Raw genomic sequence first — 23,302 nt, forward strand, 5'->3', positions numbered from 1 at the left:
AGCAGCTGAGTCCTTACCACCAGGGGCTGATGAACCATGGCAAAGGTGGCGATGTCTCAACTAAAATTACAACTAAAACCTATGATTAATATCTTATAAGTGGTTTTAAGTTGATGCACTCCCTTTTATCTGACCATATGATATATGTATGTAGCTCAATAGTTGAGGGTATATACATTTTTCCTATTTCACTTTGGGAAAAATAGTCTGTTTACCTAAAAGAGATCAAGGGAGGAGAAAAGGTTTGGTCATGAATTAATATTTAATTTCATTTGAAAAAAATAGACATGTAGCGCTTTTAAGCGTAATGCAAACTTTTTTTTTTTTACAGGATTGAGAATGCTTTACTGTGACAAACACATAAGTTGTAACAAAAAAGAACAACCATTCAAAATCTCAGCACGCCAGACAAAAGCGACTTTTTAAATTTCAAACAATTCAGATAAATATATATCATATATATTTACAGAATACAATATAAATATACTAACCCACACAGTATTCTATAAACAATAAATATCAGAAGTTGTTAGGCACAGGTTTTTAGAGAATGATCAGCTTTGAATGCCAGCGTGTTTTGTTGTATTGTAATGTACTGTATTGCTAATCCACAAAAAGAATATCTTTGAATACATTTGCTCAGTTCTTGACAAAATCCTTGTGCGACCTACTGTGAACCAAGCATTTTTTTTATGTTTTTTTTTTTTTATTTTTATTTTGAGAACGAGAGCTGGCAATATTGCTGCAAAACTAATATATACAGCCAGTCTATAGCAAAACTAGTAGCTCTTGTTTTCTTTCTTTTTTTGGAGGGAGGATAGGAAATGAGCATACATACGGTACATAACAAGGGCTAAAGTTTATCTACAGATATACAGTTAATATATATACGGACTCTCTAAATTACGCATACTGTATATACATTAAAATATACCACGGAAACAATATCTGGGACTACAAGTCAGATTCTGGCATGTCAGGCATGTCAGCCATCAGATATCCGATTCCATAACGGCCATTCGGGGCAGTGTCAATGTCCGTAGTTGGGGAGCTACTCGGCTTTCGATAGATGCTTTTGCCAGGCATTGGGGAAGGCACCTCACTTGGAGTCCTGCCCTCTATGAGACTGGTGTCATCGTCTTCAGGGCTGGAATTCTCCTGTATGATTCTACCTTTCTTGTAGGACATAGCTGAGAGGCTGTTGGAGTCTTCCTCGATCAGGTTGAAGTAACGGAGGATGAAGACACCTGGGACTGGCAGGATTGCAAAGGCCACCAAGGTCACGCACATAGCCAGACCCCATGGTGGGTAGCTCAAGGTTTTTTCAACAGCCTAGAATTAAAGAACAAATATGATTTTATTGGAAGACAAATGTTCAGCAACAGATTATTAAAATCTCAACACTTGTGCTGTCAATGGAGTAAGTAGGCCAATCGGTGGTATTTCTGTGTCAGCAGGCATTAGAATAAGAGAGCAAATACATTTGAAACAGGAACTGCAGAGGAACATAATAATGCACTCCATGGATGAGTAAACACGATAATTGGATAGGAAGCAACATTGTTTCATTGCTGATGGATTTAAAAAAAAACAGCTTTAAGTGCAAATTGTTAAGTACTCACCAACTCTCCAATCCAAGCACTGTAAGTCGGGGGATTCATTCCCATCTGGATTATACTGGCTGCCAACAACGCAAGTAAAACCAGAGGAGACACATACTTCCACATGTAGTAGTAGAATCGGTATGGTGAGAATCCAAGCATGTCTTTGAGATCCTCAAAAAACCTGTAAAAGGAGAGAACCCAGCTTTTAATAACAACAGTTGCGATACAAATTCATTTAGGCTGGTGAAGTTGTAAATTCAGTTCCTAAAATTTAGAACAATAGGCAGGTTGATTTTGACAGGCAACTGTTTGCGGCCATCATGCAAATTATACAAGGTCAATTATCAACCTGAATGGAACAAAGACACAGACTGGAATGGACCTCAAGGTCAAAGTTTTGCACCACTATGGGGTCTCTCCTTAGCCATTTCAGCAACCACAAACATACAAAAAGGTATAGATATTCACTGCTATTTATCGTCATTAGCTTTATCACACCAATTGCAAATCCGTTTTCCCAGCCCCCACCCCGGGAGGGTCAGAGCAAATGTGACGCCCCCTTCGGAGTCCCCAGCAAAGTTCGGACTCTTTGCACAGTATGGACGCGCTTTAACTGGATGAGCCAAAATTACAGTTTCTGGTTTGGCAATTTTATCTGTTTTGAAGTAAATAGCTTTGAGAATCTAGCCCAAAGTCTACAACTGCAGAAACTCCTAACTGGAAATGCGGTCAGCCTCCTAGCTGACGGCGGAAAGGCTGGCTCCTCCAGCCCCAGCAAATCCCCGGAGGTCAGCAGCAAACGACCTCCAGGGCAGGCCTCTCTGGGCAATAGCGCACTGGCAACCCCAGGTGATGCACAGCGGGCAACCCCGACAGTGAAACTGCTATGGGTGAAGGTGGTCTCCTGACCTCTCCCCCCTTCTGTGGCCGGTGGTTTCCTTTTCTTGGGCTCTGGCCCCAGAATTTCCAGCAGGGGAAATGCTGCTGCTGGGTACAACAAAGCCCCGAGTGATGATGAGCAGGCCTCCCCAGGCGATGACGAGCAGGCCTCCCCAGGAGTTGCAGGCTTGGCAGTCCTAGGCACTGCAGGCTCGACAGACCTACGCGATGCAGGCGAGAACAACAAGTGGTCTCCCTTTAGCGGTGGAGACTTGAGCAGCAGGTAGTCTCCTTCTATCTCTGGAGACTGGTGCGGCTCTCCCTTGGTCATTGGAGACTGGTGCAGCTCTCCCTCGGTTGCAGTGGACTGGTTCGGCTCTCATTCAGTCTGGGGACTGGTGCGGCTCTCCTCTGGGCCCTTGCATGGACGTGCCTACTGCCTCTGGAGGGCTATGCACGATTCCTCCCGATGGGAATGGAACCTGTGGGGGCATTTCCATATCTGCAGCCAGGTAGTTGCACACTATGGCTGTGATGGCTGGGACGTGCCTGACCACGCAAGTGGAAAAGCACCACTCCTTCCCTTTTAGGCAGGTGAGGCAGGTGTCCTGATCCGTGTGTGGCGATGGTACAGCCTTCAGGCAGATCCACTCCCCCACAGTCTCCACCTCACCCAGATCGAAGGCCTGCACAAAAAGGGAGTCTTCGTAGGGGTAAACGTCTGGGAGGTGCCCATACTCCAGGCAGGAGAGGCACCATGTAGCCTCTCATTCCTTCAACTCGCGCTGATACGCATACCACCTCTCCATATACTGATCCGCCTCTATTCTTCTCACAAAAAATATGTGTACCCACAGTACTATTCTTGGTCTGACTCGTGGAAGCATTGTTTATCCCACTTCTCCCACCATATGTCACGGACGGCTGATGTGGGTGTGGTCAGACCAGGAAGTAAACACTCAGGATGCAGTGATTTCGAGGTGTAATGTGAGCTGCTGGGCTCACGTTTATTTAAACAAAAGAAAACACACTTTTAAACAAAACACAAAAGAAACGGCGCAATGGCCAAAATAAACAAAACACTAAACAAAACACAATAATTACCATGGTGATGCGAACCAGCGTAAATAGCAATTGTTATTTACTTTTCCTTTTACCATGTTTGCGCTCTCTCTCTCTCTCTTTCTCTCTCTCTCTCACACACAACACATGACTCCCAACTCTGAACTTGCATACATTGCACCCGTTTCCTGTGAACTATAATTACACAATTACCCCAAAGCTCCCAACCGCGCGCAACAATTAAACAATAAACAGACACTATAACACAACACACGCACATGGATTTTCATTCAAGCACATTCATTCTTACGTGAACACAATCTCCCAAACAAACAAACCCTGGCAAATGGGTTGTTCCGTTTGCCCTTTACAATAACAAACAACTAACAATACGCACACACACTATACAACACAGCTTACAGTAATATCACCCATCACCATAACAATACACATATTTACAAACTAATCACCCCCATCACCATGACAACCACAACTATATATATATATATATATATATATATATATATATATATATATATAATAACACAAATATTCACAAGGGGGAGGGGCACCCCGTCACAACTCCATAGCTTCTTTCATTTCCAGTAAACTCAAAATATGTTGCTTTGTGCAGCATGTCATAGTGACGTTGTATGTTATAATCTTTCATAACTGCAACCGTTGCACTGCAAATCAGACATATTGCCTTGCTGTCAAAATTATTCATTGAACAAATAATCATCTGGCTAACGATTTTGGAATCTTCTTGTGTTCCGCCTCTACCTTTCGCTTCTGTGACATCTCCAACTACTTTTTTCCTACTGATTTTAAATTTTACACAAAGTAAAACAGTTTAAACAAGCCTTCACTTCGCTATCCTAATCAAAATTATGTGTGCATGAGGAAACAGATCCTGTGTGCTATTTGATTGGCTATTGTACTACTGTGAGTTGTGATTGGCTTAATGGGAATGTCACTCATACAATGCAGACTACACATGTTGAATACGCGTGTTATATTAAAGAGGCGGGTTGTTTTAAAGAAGAATTCCAAAATGATACAGTGCAATGCAATTTTAGAAACTAATGGGAGGCCCGTATGCATTAATGGATTTACATCATACAAGGAACACATGTTAAAATTAAAAGGTAAGCAGTACAGTTTCACTTTACGTTGCCTTTGCCTGTCCCCTGCTGCTGAGTGCTGTGTCTGTTGATCGCTCATTTTCGGTCAATGTAAGCCACCTCCATCTCCACAATAAGCTACTGACCAAAAGATACGCCAGGACTGCTGGGGCTTTTGATATCACGATGGTCTCTGACATTATCGTGCACATTAAATTATTGCTCACAATATATGTAGCGTGCACAGTATGGTAAATTAGCCAAATACTGTGCACATATATTAATGCGTTCTGTTAGTAAATAGGGCAGTAAATTTAGTTTTATCGTGCACGTTAGGCTCACTACTTTACCTGCGTGCTAACTCCAAATGTAGTGACCTTTTGTAATTGAGATTCTCTATTGTGCCATCAGTGAATAAAAAATGTTACTGGAAAGCATAAAAAGGGGAGCAGTGAAAACAGCACTGTAGCTAATAAAGCGTAGGAAACAGCTTATAAAACCTTAGGGACACCACCTACTTACAACTCTGATATAGTTCATTCACTTTTACATGCAAGGGCACTACACTGGCATGCACTGTAGATGTATACAGGTCATTTAAACGTGTCACATTAATAAATAAATAACTGTACTGCACATACTTGTCTGTTCCATAGACCCAAGCAACAGCAATATTCTCCAGAACGACCACAATCAGAAGCGGCAGGGTGGCAGAATAATCGTCAAACATGGCCACAAAGTAATTTCCAGACCGCTGCACAAAGATGAGGCCAATACTAAAAGCCAGGAGACAGCAGCCAACTGAAATGAAAAAAAAAATCAAGTCCTTAAAATCTGATACATAACCAGGGAAAGCAAGATGCAATGGATAGTATAATAATCAGGACCTCCACAGTCATTGCTTTCACAATAGTTGACTATGCTGTAGTGCTATATAATTATTCTTATTCATTTCTTAGCAGACGCTCTTATCCAGGACGACTTACAATTGTCACAAGATATCACATTATACATTATTTCACATACAATTACCCATTTATACAGTTGGGTTTTTACTGGAGCAAACTAGGTAAAGTACCTTGCTCAAGGGTACAACAGCAGTGTCCCCCACTGGGGATTAAACCCACAACCCTCTGGGCAAGAGTCCAGAGCCCTAACCACTACTCCACAATAATAACAGGGGTTCAAGGAAAACAATCTCAAGGGAAAATAATAAGGGTGTACTCTCAGTTGAAATAAGTTGGCGAATAGGCTTGTAACAATAGACTAATATCTCAATACGATATGTATTGCAGTATCATGACACATGTGATGGTCCTGATGAGCTAACTGTATTGTGCATAATAAGATCAAATGACCATTTAATGATGGACTATTTTGTTAAATGACAAAAATGTATTAGATTTGTCGTGTGTATTCATACCAACAATATAACACACTTATTATCCCAATACAAACCATACATATCTCTATTACGGTATACAGTAAACTCCCATTAATCCGTGTTTCAATAATTTGTGTTTTGAAAATCCATATGGTTTAGTACAGTACATCATCAAAATGTATTGGTACAGAAATCATCTGATCTATGCGGAGGCGGGTATTCGCACACTTTATTAGTGCGGAAATCAGCGTATCTGTGCGGAAGCGGACAGTCATCATTTAATTTAATTCAGTTGAGTACAGTATAATGCAAGCCAACAGACAGTACTGTATTGTAGTTACTGAAACCAGTAAGCACACTTCTCTTAGCCTGGCAGTGTGAATATGAAGAGCAGTTACGACAATTAAAGACTCAAGCAAGATCAGTGACTTTTTTAAAGCAGCTCTCTCTGCCTCTGAACAACGCTGATTATGTACTGTATATATTTTGACTCGGGGTGCACCGATAATCAGTAGCCTATCGGCATAGCCTACCGATAACGTACACTGAATTTCTTCCAGCACAGAATTTAATGTTTGGTCAGACGCGCTTGCTATGCTAATGACACAAGAACATCGAGACAGTCATTTTCCCAGTGCTGTGTAACATGTGAACCTACAGTAAATATGTCTCTGAAGACAACAATAGGATTGCAGAGTTGTGTGCAGCAGAACAGACTTGATGCTATATTAAATTTAAGACTGGAGTGTTTGCCTGCCCCATGCTGCGCAACACTCTCTCTGAGTCCAAACAGCAAAACAAGTCCTAGTTAGCACAGACTGCTGGATCTTTACATCATTATTATTATTATTATTATTATTATTATTATTATTATTATTATTATTATTATTATTATTATTGTTATTATTATTATTAAATAATCTTTATTTCGCGCCTTTCATATTGGACCACCATCACAAAGCGCTTTATAAGATACAAAAATAAGTCACTTACAACAAGGTCAAGGTCACACAATGAGTCAGTGACTAAGCTAGGATTTGAACCGGGGATCTTCTGGTTAGAAGCCTGTTTCGTTAACAACACAGCCTCCTGTAATATTATTATTAAACAATATACTTCAAAATGGCCTTTTGTAATTTTATTTTCGTTAAGCTGCATTGGTTGCAGGTGTATTTGGCAGCATTTTGAAGCAGAATTTGATTACTGTGCCATCTTCTGTTAAGTAACAAATTCAAGTTTGACTAAATATTGTAACCGGAAATTTAATATTTTTTTTAAGTGAATAATTTAAGTTGCGTTGCACTTTATGCAGTGTATGCTTAAAATAAAAATTTAACAAAATCTGTTGTAAGTTGACATTGCGTAGGCTACATTTCTCTTTTCTACTGTACACTATAGGTAGAGGTTATAATACGCAATGTTTGACAGCAAGTGCTATAAAAGTTAATGTCACATTATATATATTTTTTTCTACAGAAGTGTTTTTACAAATTAAAAAAATCATTTTTGTGTGACTGTTGTAAAACAAATGTATAAATTGCTGTCAAGCACACAATATAATACTACGTTATTCTTTGTATTCATTTTCTGAAGTAAATGCAAGAAGTAAACACTACCTGTTTGTTTTTGACATAAATACAACAAGTAAACGATAAAAGTTAAAAGTTCATTTTTTACATTTATAATTATAAAGCAGTTTAAATATAGGCCCTATGCCTTGTTCTAGTAGTTTACAATAGCTTACCTGCACTGTCTATTATTATCAGTATCCTATCGGTATCGGCTGATATGGGTAGATAACCATCGGCAATCGGTATCAGTCAAGAAATCTTTATCGGTGCACCCCTAATTGTGACCATTGCTGGGACATTAGATTTTATTTGTATTATTGCATTTTTCAAGTTTTCAATTAATAGCGCAGCGATTTCCCGAACAGTAAACTCAATTTCGTCTAATCCGTGTTTTTCACTAATTCGGCCTCAAATCAGTCTAAATCTGCATGGATTAATGGGGGTCTACTATGTCATGTAAAGAAAGTATCACGATTCATTGATACATATTTATGTATTGACTGGATACATATATTTGCTGGATAACATAAAATACATTTGTAATTCAATAAAGACATTGGAGTCAATACAAGGTTCCTCTCGCTCACCCCCGTATAGTTCTTTGGTTGCCTTAACAACAAATTGGGCTAATGTTGCAGTTTATCATCAATAGTAATGAAAAATAAAATCTAACATTCGTGATAGATGTGTTTTACCCACAAACAGGTTCATAACAAAACTCGGCTAATTCATGGGCTTTCATGAATTTTATTTATTTTTTTGTTTGTGTGTGTTACACATATACCGGTAGGTAGAATGGGCCTGTCAGTTTAGGTTGAGACATCTCTTAAGAAGTGTATCACATTCAGTTTGCACAGTCATTTTGTAGGTTTACAATGGTTTAATGTATTTCTAATATGCTTTACCATATCTCTCTGGGTTTTATAATGCTTACCTATGTTTTACAATGCATTAACTGTGCTTTTACGTTTGCTATGGTTTTACTGTGGTCAGCTTTTATAAGGAATGACCTTAAATAGAATTAAACATTATCTAAACCAATGGATCAATACATGTCTTTATATATGTCTATTAAAAGGAAGCTGTAATACTACACAATAATGTTGAATGTAGTATTTATTTTTCAATTCATTATTTTATCTTTATTTAAAGCCCTTATTAAAAACAACAGCAAAACATTATAGCCAAAACCAGACAGCAATGGGTCTTTTGTAAGACAGTCAGGGAAGCAGGCTAAATGTGGCTATCCAAAAATATATTGAAATGTACTGATTGCCAACAGCTGAACATGTACTAACCTGTTAGAAACTCTTTGCGCACTTTGAAGGTATCTACAAGGGGAGTAATAATTCCTTCAATGGTCCCAAACATGCTCCCAAGGCCGAGATTGACCAGCATCAGAAAGAACATCACTGACCAGAATGGGGAAGCAGGGAAGTGAGTCATGGCTTCAGTAAAGGCAATGAAAGCCAGTCCTGTGCCTTGGACAGCCTGCATACCAGAGACAACAAAAAAATGTTTTATTTTACACTTCAAAAGACTAATGTATCACTCTTTAACATATGTAGTCAACTTCCTGTAGCTGTCTTCCATAGCAACTTGAAGTACCTAGCTATATTTCAGTATCTCGTGCCTCTAATGCGATCAGTGCTGTGGGTTCAGTCTTAGATGTCTAGATGTGAATGAGGGAATCTTCAGAAAAGGTTTTTGAATCAAAATAGTGTAATAGTCAGAAACAATAATATTTACCCCAAGCACCTGAAACTGCTAAAGCGTCATGCTTTTTTGTTATCACTTGTCTATGATGCTGTAGTAAGCAACTGTATGGTTTGGCTGGCAGATATTAAGAAGATCGAACTCTAATATAATACCACAAGGTAACCCCTCAGCTCTCCCTTTTTCTAACCTTGTTCAGTTCATCCTTGATATCGCACGGGTCAAGCCCCAGAGAGGAAAACTCAGTTTCCTTCACTCCTTTGAAAATGTCTGTCATTTGATGGTAGTCCACTGCATTAATACTGGAGAAGTTCATGTGGTGAGGAATGAGGTCATGGCTGAGAACGCCACTGTTCAGGAAGCCAATAATCTTATCAGTGTTTCTGTTAGTGTTTCAAGATAAAGAAAAACAAATCAGTAAAAAGAATCTGCAGTCCGATTTGTAGACTTGCTCTCATTGAGACTTCACCAGGAAGCCATAGAAAAAGCAACAGTAAATCAATAATTATATACAACTTAAGGAACTAAGTCAAGTAGATACATTTTTGACTATCGGACTTATTTTCTTACATTAAGCTTTACATTAGTAGTCTGAAGCAGTAACATAACAATCACTTTAGAAAGGCCTCTGTCTGAACAGCTATCACATAAATGGCCTGAAATCCCAATAGCTTCCCATGAATTTGTTCAAGTTATGAGAAAGGGATTTGTCACACTTGAACAAGCTGATGTACAGTACTACATGTACTACATGTCATACCATACAAACAGCAACTTGACAACATGCTGACTTAGAAGACTTGATGCTAGTGTTACAGAGCACCCTACAAAGTCTACAATACCTTCGACACATCCTGTGTTGTCCATAGCGCAATGTCATATTTATGAACAATATCAAACTGTTTAATCATTTTCGACTGGGCTACACATTAAAAGTTAAAAAGAAAATACCCTCTTAAAGCCAAGGTATATGCATACTTACAGAGCAACACACTTTTCATTCATGATGTTTGCCTTGAAACCGAGAACAGCGAACACCACCAGCGTGGCCAAGACCGAGGTGAAGAAGTTGATGAAGGACACCAGCACGGCATCGAAGTGGCAGTTGTTATCACGCTTGTTATAGCTGGAGAAAGCGATGACTCCCCCAAATCCAAGGCCAAGAGCAAAGAACACTTGAGTCGCTGCCTCACGCCACACTTTGGGCTCAAGCATAATTTCAAGCTGTTTGGAGAACATATTGATAGTAAAGGTTTGAATGACAAATGATACATATTTCTATTATGTGTGGTAATTAAATTCTGTGCTTAGGTAGAAGCATGTCTGTTTGTTCATTTCATGAGAACTAAATGCTCTAGGAACACCAACACTTGAATAGCACCTGTTGTAGAGAAATTATATTTTAATCTTCCTGCAGGGGGAATAAATGTCAATTTTGCAATCTGATAATTACTTTAAGGTTAGGATTAAGTTAAAGGTTTATATTTGTGTATCTTGACACTAATGCATTATAATTTAGTGTATAATCGACTATTTAAATTCTGAATGGTCTCAACAGCCTGAAAATAAACAGGAAATTCTAGCTGTTTACCACAAGGTGGTACTGCAGACAGCATTAGGACGTAGATACAGCTACAACATTCCCAATAACAAAAGCTACAGACACAATACTGATTAATGGTATTCAGTGAAGTCTGGTCTGGTTTCATGGTATCCGTTTCATAAGCAAGAAGGTCTTTGAATTTCTCCTCTTTTTATGACGTCCAAAGAAAAAGACAGAAGGAATATTGCCCAAGGCTGGAAAGCTTGTCTCCTAGACAGCATATCATCACATACTGCACCCTCTCTGGTTAGATCACCACCCTCCTACAGTGGACATACTCAAACTCAGCAAAGAGATGATGACACAGGCAATATTCTAAAGAGTAATTAGGGATTTTTGTCTGCTTTTTTGTATTGTTACTTGTTGTTTCTTTATGACATTTATGAGGTCCCTACATTCTCCAGTCTTCAGACTTATGTACTGTACTATTCAGAGGTTTTTCTGTAAGCCTGAATGCTTCTGGAAGCACTGTTCATATGAAATACATCAAAATACAACTTCATATGGACATTTAACTCCATACAACATTGAATCAATCACACAGTATCATTCTTACTATTCCTAATGGACAAAAGTTATACGTAAGAAGTTTATGTTGCAAATAACCCTGGAAAAAGATTGCTTTTGCAACACAGAAAACAAATTGGCCACTTAAGGTTACCATCTTAAAAAAGATAAGTGTGTTAAACCAATGTACAGGTCAGATGCAAATCAGAAGAAGTACCACATCAGGAAATGAGAAATTCAAAATGATGTTGATGAGAAGAAAGATGTGTGGTGATTGCATCAACTCCACTGCCACATATTTTAATGTAGTTAATTCCAGGTAACCTGCCTTTCTGTCACCTACCCATTCCTCACTCTCATTTCCAGAGATTGCTTCTTACAACACAAATACAAACTGCATGTTGTAATGACACACAGGCTCAAACTAATTAGATATTTAATTTAAAATGTATTTAAAATAAAAATAAGCAAGTTGACATGTAACATTTTGCACACACACAATTAAAATGTATAATCCAAGCTGCATTTTGGACATTGATACCATGGATCAGATGAATGTGGAGCAGTGTGGAGTAGTGGTTAGGGCTCTGGACTCTTGACCGGAGGGTCGTGGGTTCAATCCCAGGTGGGGACACTGCTGCTGTACCCTTGAGCAAGGTACTTTACCTAGATTGCTCCAGTAAAAACCCAACTGTATAAATGGGTAATTATATGTAAAAAAATAATGTGATAACTTGTAATAATTGTAAGTTGCCCTGGATAAGGGCGTCAGCTAAGAAATAAATAATAATAATAAATAATAAGAGGGAAATGTTATGAGTCACGGTACATAACCTTCTGATCAGGATTTATAAAACCGCATGTACCTTAGGGGTGAACATGTGACTGATCCCGTCCACAGATCCCTTTAGGAGGAGGGCCCTCACCAGGAAACAGATCAGGACCACGTAAGGGAACAGGGAGCTGAAGTACATCACCTGGTTAAAGAGAAATTAAAGCATGTTAATTATCATAGACCAAAGTTCTATGTTTCAGTATTGTGATTTAACAGAAAGTCACTTCAAAATTCATTTTCATAGTTTTTTACTGCCCCTTAGCTTGTTATGCTCCTGAGTGTTTCTAATTGCAATAAGTCTGTTTTTTAAGTCAATGTTAAAGTGTCTGTTGTCCGTTTCGCAACGTTATATTTTTAAGCATATTGCCGACTTTATTTTTTATTTTTAATCACACATCATGGGTCATACATCATCTGGGCAATACATTTCTCAACATGTACATGTAGAGAAAAAAAAAGTCTTATGATCGCCGTGTATCCAGATCGCTCCCTCCAGCAACAATGCTGGTTTTCTGTGCCCACAATATGCTAATTTCTGTCAGAGAACCAGCATTGTTGCAGGAGGGAGCATGAAGTGGAGACACTGATGTTTCTCTCCTGATGAATGTTCCTGAGCAAAAGTTGAACAAATACCAACATTTCCAAGTTTATTTACCTATAATGTGTGAATATAAATATAACAGGAATATGTAAAAAAATGTTTTTCAAAAAGACTGTGATATGGGCAGCACAATACAGCAAAGGTAAAGTAAAGTGTTTCTTGTAAAACTGCATGGGGTTCTGTAACACTTTAGGGTACTTTCACCTGTGTTCAAGAGTTGTTCTTTAAGTCAATATAGGAAAAAGTAAAGAGCTATCTGAAGACCTTTGGCAGAAAATCATTTATTGTCATAAAGTTGGAGAAGGATGCTAGGAGAATTTGAGTATCCCAATTTCTATTATTAAGAAGTACTAGACCTATGGTACTGTCACAACACTCCCTCGGTCTGGAAGAAAGAAGGTTCTTTCACCAAGAACAAGTAGAAGAATTGTGAGGAAGGTTAATAACAATCCGAGATTGACTGCCAAAGATATTCAAAGTGAATTGGCTTCAAGTGGGAATGGGGTTTCCATTTCAACCATAGGTTGAGTATTGCATGGTGAAGGTCAATGGTCGCAGGCCAAGGAAAAAGCCACTCTTAGGAAAACGTCACAAGGACAATCACTTAAAGTTTGCAAATTGGCATTTGAATGATGGATATGAGTTCTGGTCAAAGGTTTTGTGGAGTGATGAAACAAAAATCAAGCTATTTGGTCACGCTGATAGTCGTTATGTTTGGACTGGTAAGGCATACAAACAAAAAGAACACCACACCTACTGTCAAGCATGGAGGTGGTAATATCCTTCTATGGGGCTGTTTTTCCTCTAATGGCACAGGAAATTTACTTCCAATACATGGTAAAATTGGTTCCATAGCACAGCAAAAGATATTGGTCAATCAACTTGGTTTAAAGCGCAACTGGACATTCCAACACAACAACAATCCAAAGCACACATCAAAATCTACTTCAGAACGGTTAAATAAGAATAAAATCAAGGTCCTGGAATGGCCTAGTCAAAGTTCCAATCTAAATCCATTTGAGAATCTCTGGTATGAGTTGAAGAAGGCTGTGCACAAGAGAAGTCCTCAGAATTTGAATGAACTGGAACAATTTTGTGTTGAAGAATGGTCAAGAATCATGCCAAAAGCTCATTGACAAATATCCTAGTTGTTTAAAAGAGGTTATTATTGCTAAAGGTGCCTCAACTACCTATTAATTTCATTTTCCTGGTCAGGTTATGAATACTTTTGAATTAGTATTTTGGAGTTTTGCAAAAAAAATTGCTGAAATCTATTTCTTGTAACTTTTTCCTCATTCATGAAAGCAGAATGTTTGCTACAAAAGATTTTTCCTATAATTTTCGGTTTTCAAGAAATTTCTAGAAATGATAAAATTTCCATTGGGGCATGTAAACTTTTGACTACAACTTATAAGCGTAGTGTGCACAGGGGTAGCCTGATATCTGCTCCTGAAAGCGAGCTCGCTCTTTTGTACAGCGATATTGCCGCTATGCTTCTGAGCGGGAGGTCCCAGTTTTGCATCCCACCTCCACCTGCGAGGTTTGTCACTATATATATATATATATATATATATATATAAATGTTTTAATGATTCAAATGGAAGTGTATTTATATCATTTCAAAAGACCCCAGAAAATATTGTTAAAAACCTAGCGAACCAGAACAAAAATAAAAAACCACTCCAATCTGCAGCCATGTTGTTTCCTTCTTGTTTTATAAAATGGTTGTTCCTGGATTTTATCCAGGAATTTGAACCCGATGCGCTTATAAACACAGCACATCGGAATACCCTTACAATATTTGAGTGTGTAGTAAAAGATGGCCTCTTTTAGGAACACTGACTAATGAAGCAGCATCAAGGTTTGCTTGAATCATGAAAACAAGATTATTCACACACACACACACACAAAGTAGACATGCCACTGATTTAATAGTCCAGCTATTTTCTTTAATTACTGATCACATTTGGATATACGCCTTCCCACAGCATGACTGTTACTTTACGATGCAGACATGTTCTGCAAATTCGTTCCAAATATTCGTTCCATTGCTCAAATGCATGTGGTATCATACACAGCATGATGCACCTCGCCCACTTGAGGGACAGAAATTACCACCACAGGCTCTTTAAAACAGTATGCATGCCAATTAAAGGGACATCCAGATTAGGGGTTTACGCAATAGTTTAAAAAAGCATAATAAAAGCAACAGGATAAACAACATCTCATCTTAAACATTATCCAAAAGCACAGGCTTGTTCAGTAGGCAATGGATGCAGTAGTAAAAGACACTTAACAGACATAATTAGGTCATTGCCTGCCGCATCCATAACATATTCATTCAATGTAAACATTTCAAAGAACATTCTTAATTTAAGTGGAGTAGAAATTGTTAGATATTAGGAAATAAGTACCGGTACTTTGGATCTGACAGAGTTCACACGGAACCCTTGTAATCAAGATTTCAAATGGGATTTTGACTTACTTAGATGTTATCAAATCAAATGTCAGCACCCCTCTAATACTCCATAGGGAATTTGCTCAAATTGTCATTAGCATATCTTTTTCTGAAAAGAAAAATCACTGATTGTAAATCTAAAGCAAACACAACTAAATACTGCTTACAGGCTTAGTTTTTTTTTTTAATTTGGTATTTAGTTTACTGGGGTTTTCCATCCTGAAAGAATTGAGCTAATACATTGGAGTACATAGCTTTAACAATCTGCCTTATATATTTTGAGTTTCTTACAAAGCAATGTAACTTAAATTGCTGGTGAAAATGGTGTTTTCATTCTAATGTTCATCTTGCAGAGTATTCATATCCTGGAGGTATTTGAATAGTCATGAGACTGCCACACCACTATATTTGTTTATAGGATGTTTTTTTTTTTTTTTTATGGACCAAAATACAGTATATAAGAATATAGGCTATCAAGAATATACACTAGTGTCTACATTTCAGAAGCATTTCCAAGCAACACTGTGAAAACTAAAAGTCATGATCAATGGGAACATTTAGTTAGGATATTCTAAGACCTAAAAACAGAAAAGCAATAAAATATCCTGAATTGGGATTTTGCGATATTTGATAACGATATACAACCATATCATTGCTCTGTGATACAGAAGCAGAGTAAACGCATGATTTAACTACACTGTGGGTGTAAAATAACAAACATTCATTTAACATCATAACAGTATTAGCACCCCTTACCTCTCACCCTGTTGCTGACTAATATGTATTGCTGAAAATATATGTCCAAGGTCAACTCGGGTATTGTAATTCTGCGTTTTGTTTTCTGAAGCCACCTCCATTTTGTCATGTGAATGTTACTGCAGAATGATCCATAAACTGGAAAGACTGTAAATGACAGCACACACTGTAATGGGGATGTTTTCCCCCGCACATGCTCTGTGTTATTTTCATCAGCTTCTGAAAGGCTGATTTGCACTTTCTTTCTCTACTCATGTTAATTAGTTGCTGTTGTTGCTGTGGGAAATCTCTGTTGCAAGGCTCTTCGGGGAACACATTGTTAAAACATCTGTTTGTGATTTTCAAACAAAGATTTGCTATCAGCTCTTACTCTGCCAGCTACAATATTTGGTAGCTATTTTAAATCATCTAAATGGAATGTTAGTGTTCAATTAACGGTAAAGGGGTTTCCATAAAACTAAACGCATGTATGTTATGCAATGCAGCACAGAATAAATGCTTTTAGTAGTGTAAAAGCCTATATTTAAAGATTGAGTTTTATGATTTTGTTGTTAGCTGAAAGAGCAGTTGGGGCGACTTACCAACAGCAACAGAAGTTTTATTATGTCTGCTTTTTCCTAAAAAGGCTACATAGTATGTATATGCAGCTTTATTGGGGAATTCAGGTGTCCAAATCTGGTTTACTACTACCATAATATTACAAGGAATAAACAGCATGGGCCAGCTTTGAAAAGAGGTTGTGATGGATTTTGACCTTAAGTACATCTAGTGCTCTTTGTATGTACTGCATATAAACTAATCTTGTATCTTCAGACATGATGAACAGGACATGTGTGTGTTGTTATACCCCAAGCAACAGTTCTCAGACCTGCATGAGAAGTAATGTTTGTTCCTGTGTATTTTATTGCAGCCTTGAATGCAACATATTGCACCTTGGGGCAGTCAGCTGAACAGCATGCAGCTGGAAGGAAAGGTTAAAATTGTTAAAGGAAAATATTATAGTCATAAGATTACATTCAGCTGCCATTGCACTCTCAAAGAAATGACATTAGGAGTGCATAAAAGCACTAATTCACGTCATGTTTGTAACCCAGTCCTCTTTATACACAGCAGTGACACAAGTGCTAGTGGGAAGAACTCGGAATATTTCATGTTAGTACTCTTTCCCCCCCATTGGATATTTTGTTGACCTCGATACAGAAATTCCTGCCCCGAGGTAAAATATACAGATTAACTCATTAAACACTGTCAATTATCTATGTGCAAAAACTATTTTAAAAGATAGTATTATGCACATGCACATACTGTACATTAGCATGGGATCCTAAACAGAAAATGTAATGAATTAATTAATTAAGTCATCTATCCAAAGCGACTTACAGAGACTAGTGGGTAAACTATGCATCACAACTGCTGCTGCAGAGTCACTTACAATAGGACCTTGGTTTTACATCTCATCTGAATATTGTGCAAATTCAGAGGGTAAAAAAAAACAAAAAAACTTTAAGGCTAGGTAGATTTTCCTTTTTAAATTATAGTGTTTAGGTTATAATAACCCAAAATTAAAAAACAAAACTATCCTGAATGACAACAGCCTTAATTAGTACACTGGTAATTATAGATTGCATTATTTAACTGCCTATTAAAAACAGATGGCCAGCATTTAATTCAGCTTCTTAACAGGTGGGCAAAGAGTGGTGCTAGTGCAAAAACACAGTGAGCTTCCTAATCCCTCTGGTGAAATACTGGGCAAGAGGCATCCTTTGGGCAGGATTACAGGTCTTGACGGCAAGGTTTGAAGCTGTGAGTTTAAATGGGATCTAGGTCTAACTGTAAGCGGGATTGGACATGATAGTTTGAGCATTCAGGCCATCAGGAATATTCAGTGAAACCAAAAAAAAAAGTTCTGTATTGGATAAATCTGGGTTTCATAACCTCTAGAAATAGCTAGTGGCTCCAATGAAGGTACCTTGGAATTATCCACCCAGACAGCAACCATACTGACACATTAACATATGCCTACCAGTTATGTGAGTTAATTAAAGTATTACTAATGAAACTACTTCTGTGCTCTTTCCTGTTCTTGCTTGAGTGTAAAAATGACATGATGACAAATCACCATAAACATTTCAAATAGAAAGCAGCCTGTATATTTAAGTTAGAAGTCGTTGCTAGCAGGTGTGCAAATCTGTTTTATTACTGTACTGTATTTCACTAAATGCAAGTGTTTGTTCAGCTCAGTGTATGTGCATAAATTAGATGACATGAAACTAAACTCCCTCCCTCTAGACCCTTTTGTTCTTTTCTTCTTCACCTATAGCTATAGTAATTCTGTATGTAACCAAGCTCATTGTTACCAGGATATACAGCCAAAACATTGACTGCTAGCCTACTTCTTTACAGTTTTCAGAGTGCAATAAACTTCACCTCCTTTATCCAACAAAACCAATTCCATGAAGACAATGACATTTTCAAAAGATATATAATAACTTCACTGATACCTTCCATCTTAAAATAGCTATTTAAAGAGTAAGTAGCAGGGTTTCTAAAAATATAGCATCACACGTCCCCACGTGTTGCTACAACTGTTTAAATAACATACCTGTAATTCTTCTTTTCATTTTTAACATCCTGACAACTTTTTATAAGGTAAATAAGTTTGGGAACCCCTGTTCTAGTGCACTGATAGTGTAAGGATTATTGCCAACATTGTCAAACAGGTAACACAGCAAAAACGATGTATGATGTGGTACGGAACAGAAAAGCCAGAGGACTTGTTTTTATGCTTTTCTTCGCTCTTCCTGCAGTGATTTAGAGGACAGATCTCAAACCCCAGTGCAACAGAGTGCCAATTTTGAAAAGATCTTTGAAACAGACTTTAAAAGTGCAAAAAGTTAACAATGAAAGGAAAAATTACATGTACGTTATTTAAACAGTTGTAGCAACACATGGGGATGTATAACGCTGTATTTTTCAGAACACCACTACTTACTCTTTAAGGCTGTCCTTGTATTATAGGTTGAAAAGTCATTGCAAAGTGCAATGTTAGGTTGATACAGCTACAGTGCAAGATAAGGTATGTTTTTTATTTTTTTTATGTCTCTAAAAGGTCGGAAACAGAACAGTGTGAAACTGTAAAATTAGTACAAATAATACTAACTTTTCCGGAAGACTGGATGCCTTTGATCATAGCGAGACACACCATGACCCAGGCAGAGAGCAAGCAGGTCACCATCCTCCAGTTGAGACCTCCACTTTCTGTGATTGAGCTGGAGATATCCAGGGCCTCTCGGTACCAGTAAAAGGTGGTGGCAGAGCTTTTCTCACACTCCGGCTCCACAACTGTAAAAGAGCAAATACATAAATAAACCAATACAAAATGCTGCAGTGCAGGACACCAGTTATGCACAATTTCAATATATATATATATATATATATATATATATATATATATATAAAAGCAATTGATTCCATTAGAATTTCCTTATCACTGGCAACATAATAGATTTAGCCTTAGATTAGTTTTCAGTTTGTGGAACTTACACAAAAGTAGGTCATATTACCAAGACCCTCAAAAACAAGGTTTATACAAGTTTCATCACAAATGGATGACTGGTTCTTAGATTATAGCTAGGGATTTTTATTTTCTGTGTTTATTTTTGAGGAGTGCGCAGAATACATGTGTTCTTCATGTGAGGTTCGTTAAAAAATTGTTCAAATAAAGAGCCATAGATGTTACTAAAGTGCAAGTGTAACATTTCAAAACCACCTGTCTCATGAAGTCTGTTCTTGCATACATGGTTAACATTTCATTAAAAACATTTCTAATCTCACTGTATCCCTGCATAAAATCTTCATTAAACCACAGGGCCATCTTTTCTAAATGTCTCCTCCATTCTTTAATAAACTCCAATTTTTCAAAAGGAGAAAGAAATCATGTTAATGTAAAAACATGAAACACTAAATATATTGAGGCTGCTTAAGAGGACTCGAAATATATTGCTTAGCTGTTTGGTTCTAGTTTTGTAAAATTACCAGGTGTTTTACCTCTTTCAAAAAACAGTTAATTAAACAATGGAGGAAACGCTTTGAAAATATGGCCCACAGTCCTTTGTCTTTAACAGCCTGTGGCACGCCTGATCATGTTACCTTGTACAAATGTTCTTAAATAGGAATGATGAAGGGTTTCTTACATGCAGTGGTTTTGTTTTTAACCAGTGGACACTGATCCCAGGGCAGGGGCTGCTGGAATGACTGAGAGAAGTAGAAGAGGCTCCATCCAATAATGACATTGTAGTAGAGGGCAACAAAGAAGCAAACCTACAAAAAAGGACAAAAAAGAGTTATACACGTGGTTTACATGCAAAAATATACACACCCCGCCCCTGTGTGTACTTTGTATTACTATTATTTAAAATGTATGGTTTAGTGTGTAAAACACAATGTTTTGTTATTATTGTTTGACAGCCTGGATGGATTAAAATGCCCCACTCTGACAAAATCATGAGAATGCGAGGTCAACAGCGAGTGCTTATTGACAAACTGGCTGTTGACCACGCATATGATAAAACCTGTGCCAAATGTGGTCGAGGGATAAACTCGGTACATTGACAGTCAGTTAATCTCTCGGACACAATATAAAAACCTACAGCTTTGGCTGAACTTAGTTAGTGTATTCAGAGGCGGAATGGGAGTTGTGAGTAGGAGAGAAAAAGAAAGAGAATAACAATTGCTACCAGTACTGGTTTTACACCAGCACGATACTTGTTTGTTCCATATCTATTTTGTTTGTCTGTTTTGGACAACGTGCCATTTTGTTTGTCAATGTTTTGTTTAAATCATTTTTATTTATAATAAAACTTGCGCACCAGAGCTTACAAACCTGCATTCTCTGCATCTGAGTCTCTTCCTAATTACAACAGCCTGGCCAGTGATGTCATCCTTACCACACACCCTTTTTAGTCGTACCATGTTTTGGCCACGCACTTTCTGTACCGTGAGGAATGTGCATATTATATCCAGGCTATGTCACACTCTCACAACAGTGGAGAGAGAATCTGGATTTTCTAAACTGCAAGTAAACTACGCCATACAAGCTTCCCAAAAACAAGCTAATGAAACGGTTACACCCTGTAGTAGTGTTCTGCGATACCTCATTTAGGGAGTATTGATACGATGCCATACACTGGAACTTGTTTTCTGCTGAAAACAAGTTCCAGTGTATTCCAAGGTCATTGTCACCCAGTATAAAATTCAAACTGGTAAGAAAGCGCACTTGCAATTTAAGGTGACCCAGGGCAGCCTCAGGGCCACCTTTTCTCATATGTGAACGCTCCAAAAAAGAAAAGGCAGCCCAGGGCTGGCCCAGATTTAGGCCGCCGTTTCCATGTGGCCCAGGGCCTGCAATCCAGGACCAGGGCCGGCCTTTCCATATGTATGAACGCAAATCAGACTAGTTTTACTCAACTGAAGACCTGTATTAACCTGTATTACTTAAGAAATACAGTTGGGGATACCAATATAGCATACAGACTGATAAAGGGAATAGCCTGTACCTTTGAGTAGTGCTGCAAAACCTGGCTTTTCAATCACAAATTACTACTGAATGGGCTTTTATTACGGAAGGCTTGAGTTTCCTGTTTCTTTCTGTACTTCTTGTACAAGTTATTATTATTATTATTATTTATTTCTTAGCAGACGCCCTTATCCAGGGCGACTTACAATTGTTACAAGATATCACATTATACATTATTTCACATTATACAGATATCACATTATTTTACATACAATTACCCATTTTTACAGTTGGGTTTTTACTGGAGCAATCTAGGTAAAGTACCTTGCTCAAGGGTACAACAGCAGTGTTCCCCACTGGGGATTGAACCCACAACCCTCCGGTCAAGAGTCCAGAGCCCTAACCACTGCTCCACACTGCTGCCTAAGTTCTAAGAATAATGTTACAGAGAAGCGGGCTGCATCTTCTGTCTGAACTACATGCAAAAAAAAGAGTTTTTGCTACCTACTACTGTACCTACTAAGTCCATTGTGTTTTGAAAATACAACTTCTAGACTTTTTTTGTCAGCTTCTTAGTTCCAAAGATCCAACTGCACAGGAGATGGGCACCACCAGCAAATGGAATGCAATGTAAATTGCTTGTTCTAAGCACTAGTGACATTACTAAAATATATATTGAGATATAAATAGTCTTGTCTACATAGTATGTGGGTTTAATCTACCTGATATGCACTGGGCTCAGCATTTATGAATAAGTTAGAACTTATGTATTTAGAGGGTTATTATCAAAACTTTATTAACAGCATTTCGATTACATTTACTCACTTTTATCAAAGCCAATCCTTTTTTGCTTGTGTATTTTAAGTTAAGGTATATTCTGTATAATGCTGTTAGTAAATATTGACAAAATATGATTTGCTTTTTTAGTTCTAGAGCTTTACTAGTAGAGATTTACTCAACATAAGACACAAAGCTTTGAAATTCCCCCTTATGGTAAGGTCATCTATTTGATTGATACTTATATCTATTAAACCTATCGCACACATTCTATGCAACAAATCTTTCTTGAACTATGTATGCATTTTATTAGGAAGACGGCAGGACATGATGCTCAATGATAATGCCATATTTAAGCGTTGTAAAGGCTCTGACAAAGACATCCAAGTCATGCCTTAAGGATTTACCTAATAAATGTAAGCTTTAGTCTTTTTCCCAGAACAGCTATAGATGAGTAATCATGCTGGCGGGACAGTAGTGCTTCCCTTCACATTATTGGCTACGGCACTCACCACACAGCTTGCAAAGCCAATCCCTCCCAGCCGTGGGCTGATGTAATTCCAGACTCCAATGCTGCCTCTCCGAATTCTTTGCCCCACTGCCAGCTCCAGGAAAAACAGTGGAATTCCAATCACCACCAATAGGATCAAATAAGGAACCAGATATGCACCTGTTTAGAAGAAAAAAAGAGCAAATAATAAACCCAAACAACCAAACACTAGAATAAATGAAGACACAAATCCCCCCTCTACGCATACAGTATTTCATCTAGACTTATTTGTTAATTAATATTGCCTCACAATTTAGAAACCTAATAAATGTAATGTCAAACCTTTCGACTACAAGTCTTACCTCACAATTAGCAAAAGTATGTTTTCATTGTTTGTCTTGTTGAACCCTTTGATGCTTT

The 23,302-nt window shown here is 37.9% G+C and overlaps 1 protein-coding gene across 1 annotated transcript in view; it reads right to left on the reverse strand.

Annotated features, from left to right (window-relative positions):
* Positions 1-243: 243 nt before the first annotated feature.
* The window catches only part of LOC117416089 (sodium-dependent neutral amino acid transporter B(0)AT2-like), a 33,595-nt gene continuing 10,536 nt past the window's right edge, over positions 244-23,302 (reverse strand). Inside the window, exons 3-12 of the mRNA XM_034027134.3 lie at positions 22,905-23,062; positions 20,294-20,420; positions 19,261-19,442; positions 12,317-12,427; positions 10,323-10,564; positions 9,531-9,723; positions 8,923-9,115; positions 5,311-5,470; positions 1,623-1,785; positions 244-1,332 (exon numbers count right to left, since the gene is read on the reverse strand). Coding sequence (XP_033883025.2) covers positions 955-1,332; positions 1,623-1,785; positions 5,311-5,470; positions 8,923-9,115; positions 9,531-9,723; positions 10,323-10,564; positions 12,317-12,427; positions 19,261-19,442; positions 20,294-20,420; positions 22,905-23,062 — 1,907 coding nt within the window. The 3' untranslated portion in view covers positions 244-954. The remainder of the gene's footprint in view (positions 1,333-1,622; positions 1,786-5,310; positions 5,471-8,922; positions 9,116-9,530; positions 9,724-10,322; positions 10,565-12,316; positions 12,428-19,260; positions 19,443-20,293; positions 20,421-22,904; positions 23,063-23,302) is intronic.

This window comes from Acipenser ruthenus, chromosome 7 (genome assembly GCF_902713425.1).
Source record: "Acipenser ruthenus chromosome 7, fAciRut3.2 maternal haplotype, whole genome shotgun sequence".
In the NCBI taxonomy this organism is placed as follows: Eukaryota; Metazoa; Chordata; class Actinopteri; order Acipenseriformes; family Acipenseridae; genus Acipenser; species Acipenser ruthenus.